We start from the raw sequence: 18130 nt of genomic DNA on the forward strand, positions 1-18130 counted from the left end.
CTCCTCCCATCATGGTGTGGACGGTTCCACCTGGAGCCTCCTCTTCTTGGGGACCCTGTCTATCTTCTGTGGAGCGCTCAGGAGCCAGGCCTTTTGCCTCCTCTTGTCCTCCGTCACACTGAGGTTCTTCTCGGTCCGGGCCCTCAGTGATGGAGCCTTCCTTCTCCGTACAGACAAAGTGACCACCAAGGTCTCGCCCTCCAAGCTGGACGAGTCCGCCACCTCGGCCTGGCGGTGCCTCCGGGACTTGGAAGCCTCTTGGACGCTGCAGTAGCTCTTTTTCTTGATGGAGGACAGGAGCTTGGCCCTGCTGCTGCTGGACTGGTCTTCAGGCAGCGCCTCATCAGCACCAGCGCCCTCCTTATCTTGCGAGAAAGTCTTCTGCTGCCATTTGATGAACTCTGACATGCAGCCCTTCAGCTGGGAGGTGAACTCTCGGTGGGTCATGGTGGCCTCGCGGCTCACTCCTGCTGTCTCCTCCTTCATCTTCTCATACTTGGTCTGGATGTTGTTCATCTCCTCCAGGATCTCTGCAGACATGAAGTCCTGCACCGCTGTGGTCCTGCCCAGAAACTCTGCACACATCGGCTGCTTTTTTGGGTTTCTCTGCTTCTGGAAGGTGAGCAGATGCGGCATGGCGGTGTAGTGAATGGCTTTGGTAGCGACGAGCCTCTTGAAGATGTACACCACATCCTGATGGCCGGAGGCCACAGATTCTTTCACAAACATCTGAACTAGAGCCCAGTCCTTCAGAGCCAGTCTAATCATCACTGGGTGCAAGGTAAGCTGTGTGTTATACAGAGCAAACATCAAATACAAGCCTCCCACTCTGATCTGGTAGCTGTGTGGCGGCAGGAAGTACTTCACAGCTGTGGCTAAAGCCACTTTGCAGAATCTCCTCATCTCAGCCACGTTAGTGATTCCTAAGAAGATATCCGAGAAGCACATCTCCCTCCAGATGGCCGAAAACACCTCGAATCTCACTGAGTCGGTCTGCTGGAACCGAGCCAGCAGCTCCTCCACATCCTCTGTCAGAGGGCCGTAGAAGAAATCTGAGTAGATGGGCAGAGAACGAGGCATCCTGTCCACAGAACAGCACTTCAGGTGTCTGGGAGTGAAGCCCAGCTCAGAGAGGAAGGTGAAGCTTCCTCTTGACCAATCAATCACCAGCGAGATGAGTCCAGGAGCAGGTGAGGTTAGTTTTGGTGATTAACCAATCAAGTGATTTAGAAGATGAAGCATGTTGTATTGAAGACAAGAAATTATTTGCTGAGCTAATAAATCATTTTCCTATAGACTTCAATACAATGGAAAAACTAAGATACTTTCCTATTGTCAGCCAAATTAATACTACAATGATGCATTTCTTTTTTTCAGAGTTGAACTCTGGTTTTATTTTAAAGGCCATACTCAGCACAGGGGAACCTGCAGCATCTTCCCAATCTGTCTGTTTTACCTTTGAAAAGCAGATGCATTTCTATTCTGTCAAACTAAAACACATTGCTTCTTATTTCCTTTCTCTCAGCCCAATTTCCTGTCTGATAATAAAAGCAGAAATGATTACCAAAAAAAAAAAAAACAAAAAAAAAAAAAAACACCACACAAACCAATAAGACAGGAGTCTGAAGTCGCTGTTGTCAGGAGTTTTATTAAGACTTAGCAAAATGTGACACTTGTTTGGCCAAAATAGTCTTTCTTTCTTTCTCCTTTTCTAAAACATGCATCCGACATAATGAAACTTAAGAACTAAAATTCTTTTGCTTGAATTTAGACCGACACAGGGATTCAAAAATAAATATTCTTAAACATAACATCCAATCCCCAGTGGATGGTGAAGGCTAGTTTACTGAAAGGGAAAGAAAATAAATCAAACTTCAAGTTACTTTGCAAAAGCAGCTATTTGGGTAAAATATCTGAAAAGTTTTTTAACCAATTTGTGGTTTCTAAGATGAATTCAGCCCAAAAATGACAAATACTGACTCTGTTATTGAATAAAAATGTAAAGGAGCTTGGGGATAGAAATTTCCAGAACTCACAGAGGAGAAGATGAATAAAGACCTTCAACAAAACAAGAACCATGTGACGAAGCACTCGAGAGGAGACGAATAAGCTGCTCTCTACAGTTTGGACTCGCTGCTCAGGAGCTGAGAGAAAAACCTCCAAACAGGACGATGTTCTCATTTCTTAAGGAGAGTTTTTTCATGAATCAGGAGAAGCCTGTTGGTCAGAGTGAGCGTCATGGGGTGGTCCCCTCATTTGAGGATCCTGAATCCAGAAGGTGTCAGCACTAAAAGAAACATCTGCTTTTGAAGATCAACCGAAAGTTAATTTAAGTGAAACTGCCCTTAAAAAAAAAAAAAAAAAGCCAAAACAACAAGAAGTAGATATTGAATATTTTGGTTTTGTCGTTTTTAAATGAATGGCCACAACAAAAGTGAAATGAACCCTGAAACATAAAAAAATGAGTGTTTATGATTTCTTGGTGATTTCTCAGCCACATGGATGATCCTGCGGCTCCTCTTCATCACGTGTTGCTGCTTCCTCCTCCTCCGCTTGACTACCAGCCACCTTTCCCGCCCTTCTTCTTCTTCTGTGGTGCCTTTTTGCGCGTGGCCCCTGAGGCTGCGGGTTTCTGCTGCCGTGGTGGGACCACATTGCTGCTGGCGGCTGCAGAGGAGCCAGATGCAAACCCTGGTCTGGGGGAGGTAGGGGGGCTACTGGCTGTCTTACTGGCATCCCTGGAAATGAAGCAGCACCAAAATACCGTCAGAGAATGCTCACAAATATTTTCAGAGCTTTGGGGCTAAACGGGTTTTTGAACACGTCTGTTTATGGAGTTGAAGCTCTGTTTAATTTACAGAACAAAGTTGACAGCATCTGACATTTTTACTGCAGGAACAAACCAGACTGAACCGTCTGTCAGGCAGCCAAGAATTAGCAGTGTCACAGAAGAGGTTCCTCTGATTGGGAAAAAAGGAAAACAGAAATCTGACTGCACACTGAGAGACAAAAGGACAGACTAAGAAAGATGGGATTTACATGTTTCTTCAAAATAAAAGCTCTTGTTTCACTTTCACAGCAAAAAAGGACCAACTATTTCTGTTTAACAGAATCAACCTGATGAAATATTTCTGAAAGTACATGTTGGATACTAAGATGATTAATTTTTGATGATTTTTCCTTCAAGTGAGACTGAGAATAATTTTTATTTGGACCTAAACAACACATGAACTGATCTCCACCGAGGACTCATTGGCAGTGAAACAAAGAGGACGATCTCAGGTGCTTTTCCTCCATTGGAGTAGTTAACAACACGTTTCAGTTGTAGGAACAACAAGAACACAGGTGATGTGCGTGTGGATGTTACTGTGGAGTTTACTCACAGCTCGGCGGAAGCTCCTGCTGTTGCTCCCTGTGTGCCTTTTCCTATCTGCTCCTTCTTCTTTCCCTTCTTCTTGCCTCTGTAGTAGGATCGCTCCCTCATGGGCAGCCACCTCTCGGGGTCAGGGGTTGCTTTGGGGTCATAGTTCTTGGGCAATTTGCCTAGAAGGAGTCAGATGAAGAAGCATCTGAAAGCCAGCTCTAAGCTATGCTGGCGTATTTTAAAGAGTAAGCAAATGACTTTAGACAATATAACCAAATGTTACATTAAATCAGTGTGGGTGAGGTTGTGACATACCTTTCTTTTTCTTCTTCTTCTTCTTGATCTCTCCTTGCCTGTAAAGGAGACGCAGGCATATGAGCTAACACGAAGAGGACCAAGGAGCCATGAAGCTGAAGTCTACAGTAAGTCGGAGAGAAACGGAGGGGTTACCCTTGTTCTTTAGGCAGGTTTTCTCCTGTGACTTTAGCCGCCTTTTTCCTGACGTATGTGGCTCCGTGGGAGTTCTCCAGCTCATCCACGTCAACGTTGAAAGACATGGTGTCTGCAGATGGTAGGTGTTTGCTGAGGCTGGAGAAGACACACTAAGGAACTATTTCATTGGCATTTTGCTAGTACTCCCTCATCCAAATGTCAGAGCATCGCTCATTTCTCTCTGCTCTTCTGCATCAATACTGTGAACACATCAGTGCTGTTGTCCCTGCATGAGTTAGTAAAATACTGGAAGTTAAATTATTCCCATTATATACCTGAATGATACCTTTGGATGCTTGCACATTGAGCCCCAATGCTAACAGCATATTCATCAGCAGGTGATATTCTGAATCAGCATCATCTCTCAATTTAATTTTCATTATCAATGAACCAAGCTATTGTTTTCATCAACCAACCAAAATATCCCAAAATATTACGGAAAATATGGAATAATTACACATTCTTAGACACTACGGTAGTATTTTCTTATTCCCTGTTTAGTCTGACTGCTTCAAAACAACAAAGATTTTCATAAGATTAAATATGTTCCCACAATTAATCTAGAATAAAAACAGTTGCCCCATCATTTCCCCTTGATTGAATAATTGATTGATCAACTGCTGTCTTCCATTTCAGCCTTTTTGCTGGTGAGAGGATACGATTTTGCTTTATCTGTGTCCACCAGAGAGTATGCCGAGATCAGCTGTGCCAGTGTGTGGATGTCCTTTGGGTTTTGCCTGTTCCAGGAAAAATGTATAAAGTTAAACTGTGTTGTAGCAAAGGCTGAAAATGTACAAGCACATGTCCTGTCATCAAGCTCTTTGATAAGTTAATAAATAATTGAGCTCCTTGACGTCATGTTGACATGATGACTGAACAAAAAGCTGCATCAGCAGCTCAGAGACGTCACTATATGTGGTTTTCTTTTCACCACAGTCTCTACCCGAGGACTTTAACTCACTTCCACAGCTGCTCCAGATCACTGATGGCTTCTTTTTTCCGTCCGTACTTCAGTTTGAAATCAGCAGCTTCTCGTACAAGAGCCAAGTGTGCAGCAGATCCGGGCTGTAGAGGAGAGAAGAGCGGGGAAACATGTTCAAGCTATCAGGAGGCTGATGTCTGTTCTGGCTTTTCTTTTGTCAAACCAGCGTTGCCCAAAGCCTCAACTAATGAAGGTCATCTGTCAGACTTGTAAAAGAACTTCTTTTAAAAACATACGCAGCAATTTAATATCCGTTTCCCAGCAGAAGTATGAAAATATGGTGGAAAACCAGAAGGAGAGTGAGTTAATCAATGCAAGTACGTTAGTTTTCAGTAAAAGGGATACAAATATTTCAATGAATTATGGATAAACCAAAATAAGAATGCTTACTTTTTCAAGGTGAATTAAAATGAGACTAACAAAGGTGAACTAACAACAAAAAATAATTGTAGCGTTTTTAGGGAATTAAGTGCTTTCAAGAGCTGCAGGTACTCTAGGAAATGTACAGATTTTTCCCAGGAAACTTCTGAGAAATTTCTGTATCCATCCATAAAGAATTAATACTACACATTTATCAGCCACTGAGCCGTTAATCAACTCATCACCGTTAACCACATAATCACTCAGCCATAAAATAATAATTAAGAAAAAAAAAAAAAAAAAACAAGCCCACAAACCGTTTCAGACTGGTAGTGGCCAATAGCTTGTTTGAAAACATCAATAGCACTGTCAATGTCTTCTTCATGGGAGTACATCGTCACCAGAGCTGAGACCTGTGGAAACAAAGACACAGTTCAGGTGGATAGAATTAGAAATTGCAGTTAATAAAGATCAACATTAATGCGAGCTAACTGAGTAAGACGAAGACGTTTAGAGAAAAAAATAAATAAATCTACATTCATGGAAACATGTATTATATGTTTTCTTTCCAGACTCACCATCCCTGATTTGTGCTTGAACTCTTCAATGGACCTCAGGACATCACAGGCTTTTGTTACGTGACCTGAGGACCAAGACAACAAGGTTCTTTATCAATTCAGTCCCATAATGCAAACTAGCTGTCAAATCGCACAAAACAACTGGAAATGTGACAAACAGGAAAATGTTATCCGTGTCAAGAGAGTAAAGGTCAGTCTGAAATGCATCAATACATTACCCAAAGAAAGATCTGTCCATACCTTGTACTAAATAGAGTTGTGCCATTGTCAGTTTGATGCCAGATGCGCTCTCTGGATGTTGATCTGAGAATTGCTGCAACACAAAGCAGCACTTAGCAAGGTCTTTGAAAGGAGAAATTAGAGACTGCACACAACAGTGTCAGCATTGCTTCCTGTTCTAAGGTCAGTCCTCAAAAAGATTTTAATCTCCCTGAGACTACCTGATTAAATACAGATTAAATAACCTAAATTAACTCTTCACCTAAAAATAATTAGGTCAGTTGTTTATATTCCTTCTTAAAAAGCACTAGATAATGCAGCTGCAGATGGACGGGGGAAAAAAATTATAAATCTAGATTCACACTTATTCCAATTAAGTTTTATATATTTAACTTAAAATTATTTTTTTGAGCTACAGACAAACAGAAGACCTAACAACTTTTTTTTAAAAGCACTTTTACACTTATTTTGACAGGAGAGTGCAGACAGATGGGAAATGAAGAGACAGCTAATTTATTTTAAATAGTTGAAAGTGTGGACTGAAAAAAAAAAAAAAAAAAGCTGTGGTGGTGAAGTGTGAAGGGAGTGACTTTTGTTTTCACACTGCACGTACATTTTTAGAATTGATGGCCAAGTTTTTAAGACAAATCAGGCAGCCTCAGTCATCTTTACCTGGAGCAGCTCTATGGCCTTGCTGTGCTGCTTCTCCCTGCACAGCTGAGCGACCTGGATGAGAACCGGTCGTGGGTGACCCGGGTTCTGAGACTGAAGACTGGATGACAGTTTCCTGCACTGGTCAGCCTGTTGATGACAAATGGAAGAGTTAAATATAACTCACAGGAGTCTATGAAATGCAGCCTTTATTCCACTTTCTTCCTTCCTCTGAATCACATTTTTGCTTTTTTTTTTTGGTCACAGCTTTTACCTGATTTGTGTACATGGCCAGAAGAGCTTTGTTTAATTCAATGGCCTGCAGCTGTTTCTTTGCCAACTTGTATTCAACACCTTCAGCATTCGTGAGTTTCACTTTTTTCTTGGAGTCAAAAACATTTTGGTCCTTAAAGAAAAGACAAAGAGTTAATGAAAGCATCATTGGCTCCAGCTGGAGTTCAGTTTTATGGGCTTTTTGTTTCGTGGCAAAGAATTAAGTGATCAAGGTTTGTCGTTAGGTCACATTACAGATTAAGTAAACATCAAAGCTGGCAGGTTTGCTGCCCACTCACCTTATTTATTGTGATGATATTGTTGGCAGTCACAGCAAGAAGCCCCACATCCGATGGTCTGAAAGGATTCAATAATTTTTTTACAAACAGCAACTATAAAAACGTCTATAAAGCCTGTTGATACCATTTCCCTTGTTTGTGATAGAATTTCAGTTTAGTACAATCAAAATACAAATTCAGAGAGTAACATCCTTTCAACCTGTTATCTCCTCTTTATCTATATTTGCATCACAGCACCCATTCGATTTTAAACTTCAAATCTGAAGCCTTTTGTTTGCGACCAAATCATTATCCCAAACTTACTTGAGCTTGATGACCTGGTTATAGAGCTGCAGTGCCTCATCTGTCCGACCTTGTAATTGCATGACGTATGCCATCTGAGAGTGGATGACTGCTAACTCCGACTCAATGTCCTCTTCAGTTACGTCCTACAAAAGAACAAAACAGTGATGATAGCACAAATGTTAGTGAATTTTCCAAAACTTATCAAGTCAAAAATGTTCAAACAAAAGTTCATTTTCCACTTGACTGAATTAATTTTCAATACTCACTATTTCTGAATAATAAATGTCTTTGGTTTATTTTCTAAAAAATATATGCAAGTAGAACAATGTTACTTAAATGAAAAACAAATAAAACTTACAGAATCATCTGCTAGTGAGACTCTGCAAAGCTCTGAAAAAGAACAAACAAACCACTTTAGATCAAATCAAGAGAGGGCAAAAATAAATGACATAAAAGGAAATATGTTCAGGACTGACCCTCTGCTTGTCGTAATTTATTAAAGGCCTCTGTTAGCTGTCCTTGGCCGATCAGAGAGCAGGCAGCATTGTAACACAGCTCATATGTTGACTCAGGAAGGCCGAGATCCTCCTGCATATAATATAAAATGAGGTACAGATGAAGGAAAAGTTGTGAAATATAAGACAGACAGGATCAACAACATATTTAAAACTTAGTAGCGCCAACAAAAAGTCTAAAATGTGAACAGAACAGAGGGGTATGTACCATTGGGCCCTTCTCCCACTGACTCATTGCAGCCACTACAGCAGCCAGGTTGGTCTTCCTCTCCTCCTCATACTCATCCTGAGAGTTCCTGATCAGGTCTGTGTAGACAGACTTGCAATCATCGTAGCGCTCCAATCTGTACAGCTGAATTAAAAATGATGAATCACATCAGCAGAGGTCTCAGCTTTGCCAGAATAATGGGAACTAAACACCGCAAGCTTCAGTGAGTAGAAAAAGATTCACCAGTTTAGATATTTCTAAACTGGGCAGGCAGGAACACTGTCCGTCCACCTTGACAGTCTCAAATGTGTAAAATCTACCAAATGGATCCACTCAAGCTGTATTACAATTACTGGTAGAGAAGCCTCACCACTTGTCCGTAAAGCTCCTTCAGCTTGTCTGTCTGCTCAGAAGCAGCTTCGATGGTCTTTAGGGCACTTTCCACTCTGTTCAGTCGGTACTCGCAGTACGCCTTCTCAAACACAACCTCACTGATGGAGAAGAGAAAATACAAATCATTTAATCTCGGAGACAATGTCAACCACAAGACATAACTCAACAGGTAAGAATCATAATTAAAGTTCTATAGAGCATGGTTTAACTGTTGATGTTGGACACAAATATCATGGGTTTGAATTTGATCACATCATGCTGATTTTCAACTATTTCACTGCACTGACTTTATGATTGTTATCCTGGTCAATGAAGCTTTTCATTGTTACTTAAAATGTATGTGACATGTTTCCAGTATGTAACAAGTCTAATCTGTTAATAGTGAAATAGTTTTACTAGTTAATAGTAAAATTGAACAATCTAACGAGGGAAGAAAACATCAGGCAATGTTTAATGTCTGCTATTTAAAAGTTCAAACCCTTAAAAAATGCATTTTACATTCACATTTCAGGTTTTAAAATCAGACAGATGGTTCACTGTCTTGCTTAATTAAATAACTAAAATTATTCAAACTAGTTGTGGAAATAAATCTCTGCCATGCCACTGACTGGCTATTTTCTTCAGCTGCAGTGGTGTAAATAATGTAAAAATGTAGCAAACAGCAGAGGAGGAAAATAACAGTGTGATGTTTACCTGCTGAGCACCTTCGAATGGGTGTTCATGACATTCAAGGCCTCTTTGAAGCTGCCATTCTGAACCAGGCAAACTATTTTACAGTGAAGGGCTGTCACATCATCCCTGTTTTCGTGCAAAACTGTAACAGAAGAGAATGCACACACCACGAAGCAATCAATAACAAACAATCCATTTTTACGAAAACAGACATCAAAAAGTTAAGAGTAGCTTCAGTTAGAGTGTTTTCGACACAACAAATTGTTGTAAGTGGTTGTTAGACATACTAGTTAAAGCCTTAATGCTTTGCAATTCTTTAAAACCTTTATTTCTGGAAACCAAAACAAGTAATGTTGCTACTTTAAAGTACTGCAGCAACAACATGGCTTTAAGAGATTAAGTCAGCAGAATACAAAATGATTATATGACTGAAACAGAAGTAAAACTTTTGGATTCTGAGAAAGGAGAAAGATGATTTCATCAGGAAAATGAATTCTGATAGATTGCTGTTCTGTTTTCACAAACCCACGATTACGTTTACAATCTTTACACTAAATGTGTTAATATTTCAGATTTCACAGTCCAGGTTTAGCAAGTTTTGATCTAGAGCTGGACTGATGTGGTTTAGATACAGAGAGAAAGTTTTGGTTTGTTTCACAATTAGAAAGAAGGTTTGACAGAGCTAAAATAAACTTAAATCTTAATTATTTCTGAGGTCAAAACATAGGAGTAAACCTGGGCCATTGTAGTCTCCGGGGGGGAGGGGCAATAAAAGTGGTTGGGTTTGTTTTCACAAGTAGAAGAAAAGTTTAACAAATCTTACAGTGGATATAACAGAAAAGGCTTTAATAGCTGGGATCGTCAGGTTTCACATCCCTTCAGTAAGTGATGCAAAACACACAAGGAAGCAGCTCCAAGTTATGATTTAAATAGCCTGAAACTGACATTTGAATGGCCTTTCTACGGGTTTTGTGACTGCTGGCTGAGAGCTGATCAGCTGCCATCAGAAGTTAGCAGAGTTAGGGACACGTCAGTGGTCAGAGGACGGCTCATCTGAGGCTAATGATTTTCTCTTTTTAACCACATAAAGAACACTGAAAGCCGATTTATGATTCTAGCTGCGGTCTTTGTGCACTTCTTATGAACAACTGGTTGACACTCAGGGCTTGGCTGATGTTTGAGGGAGCTGCAACGGCCGCTAGCTTAGCCACATGCTAACAGCTGGCCTTGCTGCACGGACCCCCAGAGTAACGCGGCCGGCCGCGGCCGAGTTATCAGCTCGGAAGTAACGATAACAGACACGGTTTCCTACTTTTAGTCAAAGCTTTCAGAGCTCTGGTGTAGTCTCCATTCTGTCCGCAGCGGTTCACTTCAGTCCACAGCGAAGCCACGGACAACCCTCCGCTCGCCATCTTGGCTGAATGGGCGACTCAGAATGCCGGAAGAAGAAACGATGTACTTCCGCCTAGCGATGGAAAAAAAAATCTAAAAATAAATAGTAATGATTAAAATATATAAAAATTAAAAAATAATATAAATTAAGACGTTGTTTACGATATTTTTAAGCATTTGATTTTTCTAAAATATGTTTTTTTAATTCACCAGCGACGCAACAGGTGATACCTTCAAAGACAATTTGAAAAAAATGTACTTTTGACTGACCTAATTATAAAAATAACTTGACTGCCGAACATGCTATGCCATGAAAAACTGTCACTTCGCTCAAAACAAAGAAAAAAAAAATATTTGAACATTCAAATTTCTCTGCATGCCACTTTCACTACTGGCTCTTTCTCTTTATGTACTGAACTATAGTTTAAATCCTTTTGATTACTGATTATTATAACTCTTTTCTCTATCTTCATATACTCTTAATTTTAGGTTGAAATATCCTTCAGGACCTTTAACTTTTTTGCAGATGAAGATTTTAAACAAAACACGATTTCTCTAAATTACACAGTTAGCTTTTACAAATTAAACTACCTCTATTAAGTAGCAATAATAAACCGACAATTTATAAAACAAAACGACACGAAGCAGTGCTATGTTTGGTATCTAATGTTGTATTTAAGGCATTAAACGTTTATTATGATATTTTTTTTCTTTTTCTTCTCTCATAATTTAAATAAATCCCTTGTAGGTTTTTTCCAGTGTGAAGTGTGTTTGCAATTCCGGTTTTTTCGGTGGTACGTGAAGGCAGCTGTTTGGGACTCCGTCTCTGAGCCGGGGAGGCCGAGCTGTTGTCATCCGCCGCGGCTGTGTGTCGAGCTTTTGTCCAGGATAAAATGGCCGGGATTAAAGGTTTGTATACATTTTTAAAACTTTTTTGTTTCCCTTACAAACGCCCGACGCCCACCTCCTCCCTTCGGTTCGTTAAAAAAAAAACAAAAAACAAAAAAAAACCCGGAATACGGCTGGACAAGGTCCCGCCAGCTAACGGTCGGAGCAGGCAGCAGCAGGGCCAACACAGCCGTTAGTTAGCATCTAAGCTAGCTAGCTAGCTAGCTGATGCTAACCTGCACTTTGTGTGTGTATCTGTCTTTGTGGCCAGTTTATTTATCGGCCCAATTAAACACACATTCACAACAGCTGCCGACGTGACATTGCCTCATCGTGACCCGCATTTCATTGCATTCCTCTTAATTGTCCACCAACGTAGTGGTATCCCTGAAGATGCTAACGCTAGCTGCACCTTAACTTCAGCAGCTGATGGAGATGCTCCGCCTGTTGGGACTGGATTAATTTATTTACTGTCAACAAAATAACCACACGGACTGTGTTTGTACTTTCTTGGAGTTTTGTCACCGAGTCCTAAGATAGCGGTTTTGCCCTGTCAGTGGAGCTGATGCACGTGAAATCAGCTGATTCATCACATGATAACCACAGCAGTCAGGGGCCCTGCTTGTTATTCGGGTGATATTGTGGATGTGGAGGGGGATTTGGGGGCCACACATGCAAAGAGAGAAAGAGAAGATGTGACTTTACCCATGCTGACTCCCCCTCTTTCCTGTCTTTGTTGCAGCTCTCATCAGCCTGTCCTTTGGGGGGGCTATTGGCCTCATGTTCCTCATGCTAGGATGTGCCCTCCCTGTGTATGAGTAAGTACCAACATCACACATTATATCTTTGTCTGTGTGTCTTTGTGTTTGTGTGATGAACACTATACACACTTGGCACCGAGGTGAAGCCTCGGTGATCCCATCACAGGTTTAGAGCTTTAAATGCACTACTGGACCGGTGGACAGTCTACTTTGAAAGAGCCGCTCAAATACATGTGAAATTAACCTTCTGGTGCTTTAGATGCTGGTGACATCTAAAGTGTGGTGTGGTTTTTCTGTCATTGTTCTCCCTCAGTCAAAAATCCACAATCTGAGTTTAGAATTACATAGGACATTTTGCTCAAAGGTTCGGTGTTTGTGTACATATGCTGGAGATTTCAAGCCTCCACATTAAAGGCGAGGACAGAGAAACCTGTTAAAATGAAGTAAACATGTTCACCATTCTGCACACTGAATCTCAAATATCACGGTGAAGTAACAGTAACACTGAAGAGGGGATTGGTGAGGAGGGATGTAAAAATATTGCCAGAAAATATGGGGTGGGGGGAAAAACAAAAAGAGAGGGAAGAAAAAAAAAACAGGCAAATGCATGACAGACATGTCAGAGCCAGAGACAACATTGTGGACACAGAGCAAATATATTTGGACGGAAGGGGAGCAGGGTAAAACTGAAGCTAGAGGGTTGGGTTTTGTTTGTGTTTCTTGCGATGTAAAATGTTGCTCATAATTTCATTGAGTGGAATTCAAACACACTATCTTATCAACTGATCACAGGGAAAAAAAAACCCTGGTAACCTTAAATTTGTGTATTTGCAGCACACTACGCTGCTCAAGCATAGCTGGATGCGGCTGACTGCCTTATTCCAATCGGCTGTGACAGGGTGTTTCAGTCCTTGTGTGTGGGGACGAGCTCTGGCAAAAGATCTGGCTCTTGTAATCTAATCTAATTTTCCTCTCAGCCATTATCAGGACACGAAATGACAGCTTCAGACCAGCAGAATGTTGGCAAGGGAGACAGTTAAAAGTGCAATGAGTGATTATTAGTAGAGGCTGAATGACATTATCAACCCATTTAAGATTATTGAACAGAATTGGTATCTGGTAGCCAACAAGTAACAATTTCATAACACTGTACATATGTCTTTCTTTCTTTGCATGTCTCTCTGCAGCAGATACTGGCCTTTGTTCCTCCTCTTCTTCTACATCCTCTCTCCCATCCCTTACTGCATCTCACGGAGGGTAGTTGATGACACAGACTCGGCCAGCAACGCCTGCAAAGAGCTGGCCATCTTCCTCACGACAGGCATCGTCATTTCAGCTTTTGGCCTGCCCATTGTCTTCGCAAGAGCTGAAGTTGTAAGTTGTGTCAGCTCAGATTTGTAGTGATTTATACTTATTCTTGTCAATGTTTCTGACTTCTATTGTTTTTATTGTTATTTCCACATTTGTCCACTATGTTCTATGTATCCTTTTGGTTTTGTCATGTTGAGACAACCATACAAGGAGTAACATAAAAAAGAGAGAAGCTATAAAATGACAAAATGGAATACATACAATCAAAAATGAACAGCACCAGGAAAAAACATACTTATGGCCTCAGTCGTAACAGTTAATAAAGATCTTTTACAATTCAGAGATTTCTGAGCTGTAGCTTTAATGCTGCTTCCACAGTTACAGGCCAGCATCAAGTAGTTGTGTTATTTCTTATGGAGGAAATTAATAAATACATTTAAAAACAAAAAAGGAAAGGCCAAACTGTTCATCACTTGTTGCTCTTGCTAAGCGCAGAGCAGGGTATGGACAGGACTCTGTGAGCGGTTGTTGTTGACACCACTACAGCTTGGCCAAAATATTATTCATGACGGAATTAATTATGAACATGTTGGTTCACAGATCGCTTGGGGCGCGTGTGCGCTCGTGCTAACAGGCAATGTAGTCATCTTCGGGACCATCCTGGGCTTCTTCCTTGTCTTTGGATCAAATGACGACTTCAGTTGGCAGCAGTGGTAAAATGGCAGAGGTGGGAGTTGGAGACCTTAGTCTGAACTGTTTTTATTAGCATTATTATTATGGTATTACTGTTTGGTTCTTGTTGTTGTTATTTATATGATGATGACCGCCCATCAATAGACTCGCTCCAAACCAGTGCAATATTTTTCTTTTTTTTTAACTGTCTTCATCGTACTGAACTGACACTAGTGGGATGGGAAGTGCTGATTTTCAGTTGGATTTTTCCATCTTTGAGGTTTTGCACTCTGACTTCAGTGTTTGTGAGTTTTCTCCATCTGTGTGTCTGCTTCCGTTTTGAGCGTTGTAACTCAAGGGATGGTAAACCACCAGTTGTGTAATCTGTGAAAATATGTTGGAAAAGAAAAATCCAATTGATTGTCTAATATCACCAAAAGGAGGGAGTCAAGGATGTCTGGCCTCCTGTTATTTTCTCCGTTACTCTGAAAATGCTGTGACAAAGCTTTTTCTGTATGAAGAGCGCAGAGGAACAAATGAGCAGAAAACTGATGGAGGATCTGCACAACGTGAGCTGTCACGAACAAAACTCCAAGTTTCATTTCAATTTGAAACTCTTAAAGAATAAAAGAAAAAAAAAATCAGCTGATTGAGTGCAGATGCTGTTGTCACCTTTTTTGCTAATGCGAAGCAAAAATCATTAAGCTGTGAAACTTGGCAAAAAAGTCCAGAAGATCAGCGTTTTGGGCTGTTGCTGCCACCAACCACACACACCTTTCAAACCATTTTCAATGTGTTGTTATTTTTTAAATCATTTGTCTTTTTAGGCTTTCTTTCTGTTTGTCATCACACAAAATTAGGAGGTAGTTTGGAAAAGTGTTTGTTTTCTCTCTCAACTTATGAGGGTTCATGCAAACGCCCTGTCACTGCAGAGATCAAATTAAACTGACTCTGTGATTTATTAGGTGCCAACTGGATGCAGAATGCTTATTCACCATGTTATTTAGCATCTGATAGTTGTCAGCTCACTGAAATGTATAAGATAGATTTTCCTCGTCAGGTCAAGAAAGCATGACAGGCCTGTAGTAGCCGCCAGCTAGTGTAGGATTAGCTCAAGGACAGCAGCAAGGCTACAGTAAGAGCCAGGCTACTTATAAACAACACCTGGTCCGTCACTGACATCCCTTAAGCTTTTGAATGTGACTGCTTTGTTCCGACTGCCTCAGTATAAAATAATCCAGACACTATGCTCAGTGTTATATGGAGCACATTAGGTCCAGACTTGGTGCACATCCCATTGCATTCCCTCACAAAAGGATTTTCTGGATATAAACACAACAACAAGTTATGTTTTATGATTTCTTTTTGGTTTGAAGGTTTCCTATGATCTCCAGCCTGTGTGAAGGAAGTTTCTTTTTTTTTTTTTTTTTGGTTAGTTTTTGTAATCTGTTACAGCTCTGAGAGCAGCAGTTGCCTTCCTGTTGTGTTTAACTGCATCAGCTGCAGCTAAACAAGGAGTTAAGCATCTGCTGCCTTGTCTAAGCACTGCTGTGTTGGATGGAGAGTTGATTGTCCAACATTTAGGTTCCTATGTTGATTTTGTTGTCTGGTTTTTTTTTTTAGGTCTGTTTGAAAATGTGCTCTCTGGAAGATAAAAGTTAGCATCTTATGTAAAATTTTGTCCCATCATTTCAGGTTTAATAGTTTCAGTTATTAGCAGTTGCAGGTAATATTTATATTCATTGTTGACTAATCTGCCAATTTTTTCCTTTTTCAATTAATTGATTAATTAGAAAATAGCCCAACCCCTAAAATATTTTAAAAAAGCAACAGTATCTCACATTTCAGAAACTGGATGCTTAATTGTTGCTAGAAAATTGTCTTAAATAAATAATTAATTGATTACCATTAAAGTTACTTATTAATTTTATTTTGCTCAATTAAATGATATTGTAGCTATAAAGTCAAGATAGAAGTCTTAAAGGTATTTTTACTATGGATCTGGTTTTTAAGTGGAAGTTTTGTATTGAGAAAAAGGAAAAGTCTGAAACTTGTAGTACTCATACCTTTTGTTCTACAGTCACAGTGAAATTAGATATTTGAAACCCCTTTCCTCAGGAGAACTAGTTCAACTTACATTTTCTGCATATTAGATTGCAAGCCAAAGCCAGGAGGTGATTAGCTTAGTTTAGTATTAGCACTCAAAGATCATCTCGCCTGGTTCTGTCTGATGGTCAGTACGCCTACGAGCACCCCTAAAGTTCACTAATTACATTTCTTTAAATTGTTTTGTTGCACAAACAAATATAACAACAGCATTTTGTGGCCCTTTTGTGCTTTAACTATTAACTGCTAACTTTGTGAAATTAAAGCACATTACTCCTTACAAAACAATAAACTGGTATGTCTGTATTTTCAATGAGGAATTTACATGTGTAGTGACTTTTCAAGGTGCTGGTAGATGTTTTTATTTTTAAATGAGTCAGACAACCTGCTCTTCTCTGCTCAGAGTCTAAATACTGAGCTAATCACTTCCTGTTTTCCCCCTCTTCTAACTGTCTCTTGTTCAAACGTCACACAATTCCTTTTCAGTGAACTTTAACAAAAAGCTGCAGTTTGTTAAGAAGTGACATGAATCTCCTGCTTAAATTCAAAAGTTTTTTGTAGGAGAAAAATATTATGACTGATGAAAGATGAACATGCCACCTGCGCTGATTCTTCCAGAGAGCAAAACCTCAGTGAAACATTGATTGTATTAAAAACACCACAGTGATGGCATTTTAGTGGTTTCTGCTGATAAGACGTAAAAAAAAACAACAAAAAACCTAACGATGAAAACTACTGACAAGGTCTGTGCATGTTATCATGTGACACCACTTTGAATTTAAAGAATATGCTGTAACAGTAGATTTACCCGCTGGTGTCCGTCGGTAAGCTTGACTGTTTCCTCATGTTAACTCTCTGATGTGACAGAGCCTGGTGTGTAGCTGTTGGATAGGTCTGCCTCTGTTCCCTGTGTTAGGACGGATGTTACATTTTGTTTCTTGAAGGGGGGAATATTGTATTTATTTATTTTATCAGACGCTTTGTGTCAAATGTCCAATGCCATTTTCTATCTAAAACTCTTTGTGTTAATGAGGCAGAAGTCAGCACGGTGGGTTTTCTTTTTTTAAATAAACGCCATTTTTGAACATCCTCTCTTTTGACTGTTGACTACAAATGCATTGGATTCACTGGTGGTGGCCGCATCAGATACACTCAGGATTCCTCACTCTTTACGAGGCTTCGCATGGAAAAAAGCTAAACTGTTATCATCTGCTGTGGCCTAGTTAGTTTGTGTTGTTGGCGAGCAGAAAGCTTTGGCCTGAGGAGATAAATTCCAGACAGAAAAGCAATGAGAGTCAAAACAGTCTCGTTGGGTTGAGGAAGACGATAACATTTTCAACAATCAATAGACTTTAAATGGAGGGACGAAAGCTTTGTGTGAATGAACTGACCTGTCAGTTTTAATTTAATTTTGAATATTTGTGGTTTTTATTTTTATCAAACCTTATTTTTAGGGTTATTCATATTTGCACAGCCATTAAACACACTTCTTATTTACACCACTTTGTAATAGTTTCACTTTTACTGGCTTGTAGCTGCTTAGATCTGATTTCTTGGAAAGTATAAATAGTAATACACAACATGACATTCATTTTCCACTTAAAGAATCCCACAACTGCACCACCGCTAATTTAATTTCTGTTCAAGTCGGAAAATAGTTTACCAGTGAGCATCACCCAAACCTAAAAACTAGTTGGATCGTTTCATGA

At 40.0% G+C, this 18130-nt stretch overlaps 3 protein-coding genes across 6 annotated transcripts; 1 reads left to right on the forward strand and 2 right to left on the reverse strand.

Moving 5' to 3' along the window:
- Positions 1–9: 9 nt before the first annotated feature.
- On the reverse strand, positions 10–1080 carry LOC115050367 (snRNA-activating protein complex subunit 1-like). Its single transcript, XM_029513204.1, has one exon. It carries the CDS (start codon positions 1078–1080, stop codon positions 10–12), a length of 1071 nt encoding a protein of 356 aa, XP_029369064.1.
- A 548-nt stretch (positions 1081–1628) lies between these two features.
- On the reverse strand, positions 1629–10721 carry srp72 (signal recognition particle 72). 3 transcript variants are annotated; one of them, XM_029512377.1, is made up of 20 exons: positions 10604–10721; positions 9313–9433; positions 9224–9230; positions 8597–8713; positions 8227–8370; positions 7980–8091; positions 7862–7893; positions 7522–7646; positions 7219–7276; positions 6921–7052; positions 6668–6796; positions 6017–6089; positions 5777–5841; positions 5516–5611; positions 4818–4921; positions 4516–4593; positions 3815–3952; positions 3680–3717; positions 3384–3543; positions 1629–2738 (listed from the first exon to the last, which is right to left on the reverse strand). In XM_029512377.1, exons 1-20 carry the CDS (start codon positions 10701–10703, stop codon positions 2558–2560), a joined length of 2010 nt encoding a protein of 669 aa, XP_029368237.1. In that variant the 5' UTR covers positions 10704–10721; the 3' UTR covers positions 1629–2557. The 3 variants fall into 3 exon arrangements, with proteins under 3 accessions (XP_029368237.1, XP_029368236.1, XP_029368238.1); XM_029512376.1 differs by lacking the exon at positions 9224–9230 and having other exon boundaries at positions 8597–8717; XM_029512378.1 differs by lacking the exons at positions 7219–7276; positions 7522–7646.
- On the forward strand, positions 6726–17513 carry leprotl1 (leptin receptor overlapping transcript like 1). 2 transcript variants are annotated; one of them, XM_029512380.1, is made up of 5 exons: positions 6726–6742; positions 7109–7131; positions 12314–12389; positions 13520–13706; positions 14244–17513. In XM_029512380.1, exons 1-5 carry the CDS (start codon positions 6726–6728, stop codon positions 14358–14360), a joined length of 420 nt encoding a protein of 139 aa, XP_029368240.1. In that variant the 3' UTR covers positions 14361–17513. The 2 variants fall into 2 exon arrangements, with proteins under 2 accessions (XP_029368240.1, XP_029368239.1); XM_029512379.1 differs by lacking the exons at positions 6726–6742; positions 7109–7131 and adding an exon at positions 11521–11592.
- Positions 17514–18130: the final 617 nt, after the last annotated feature.

This window comes from Echeneis naucrates, chromosome 10 (genome assembly GCF_900963305.1).
Source record: "Echeneis naucrates chromosome 10, fEcheNa1.1, whole genome shotgun sequence".
NCBI lineage: Eukaryota > Metazoa > Chordata > Actinopteri > Carangiformes > Echeneidae > Echeneis > Echeneis naucrates.

What these genes read in the sequence shown, in the direction of transcription:
- LOC115050367 (XM_029513204.1), bottom strand. Translation starts at nt 1,080, where the DNA reads ATGCCTCGTTCTCTGCCCATCTACTCAGATTTCTTCTACGGCCCTCTG.
- srp72 (XM_029512377.1), bottom strand. Translation starts at nt 10,703, where the DNA reads ATGGCGAGCGGAGGGTTGTCCGTGGCTTCGCTGTGGACTGAAGTGAAC. An exon ending in GCCACTACCAGTCTGAAACG is followed by an intron (nt 4,922 to 5,515) that starts GTTTGTGGGCTT and finishes TCTCCTCTACAG; the next exon opens with CCCGGATCTGCTGCACACTT. An exon ending in AACCTGCCTAAAGAACAAGG is followed by an intron (nt 3,718 to 3,814) that starts GTAACCCCTCCG and finishes TCTCCTTTACAG; the next exon opens with GCAAGGAGAGATCAAGAAGA.
- leprotl1 (XM_029512380.1), top strand. An exon ending in TATGGGCTTTTTGTTTCGTG is followed by an intron (nt 7,132 to 12,313) that starts GCAAAGAATTAA and finishes TCTTTGTTGCAG; the next exon opens with CTCTCATCAGCCTGTCCTTT. An exon ending in TGTGCCCTCCCTGTGTATGA is followed by an intron (nt 12,390 to 13,519) that starts GTAAGTACCAAC and finishes GTCTCTCTGCAG; the next exon opens with CAGATACTGGCCTTTGTTCC.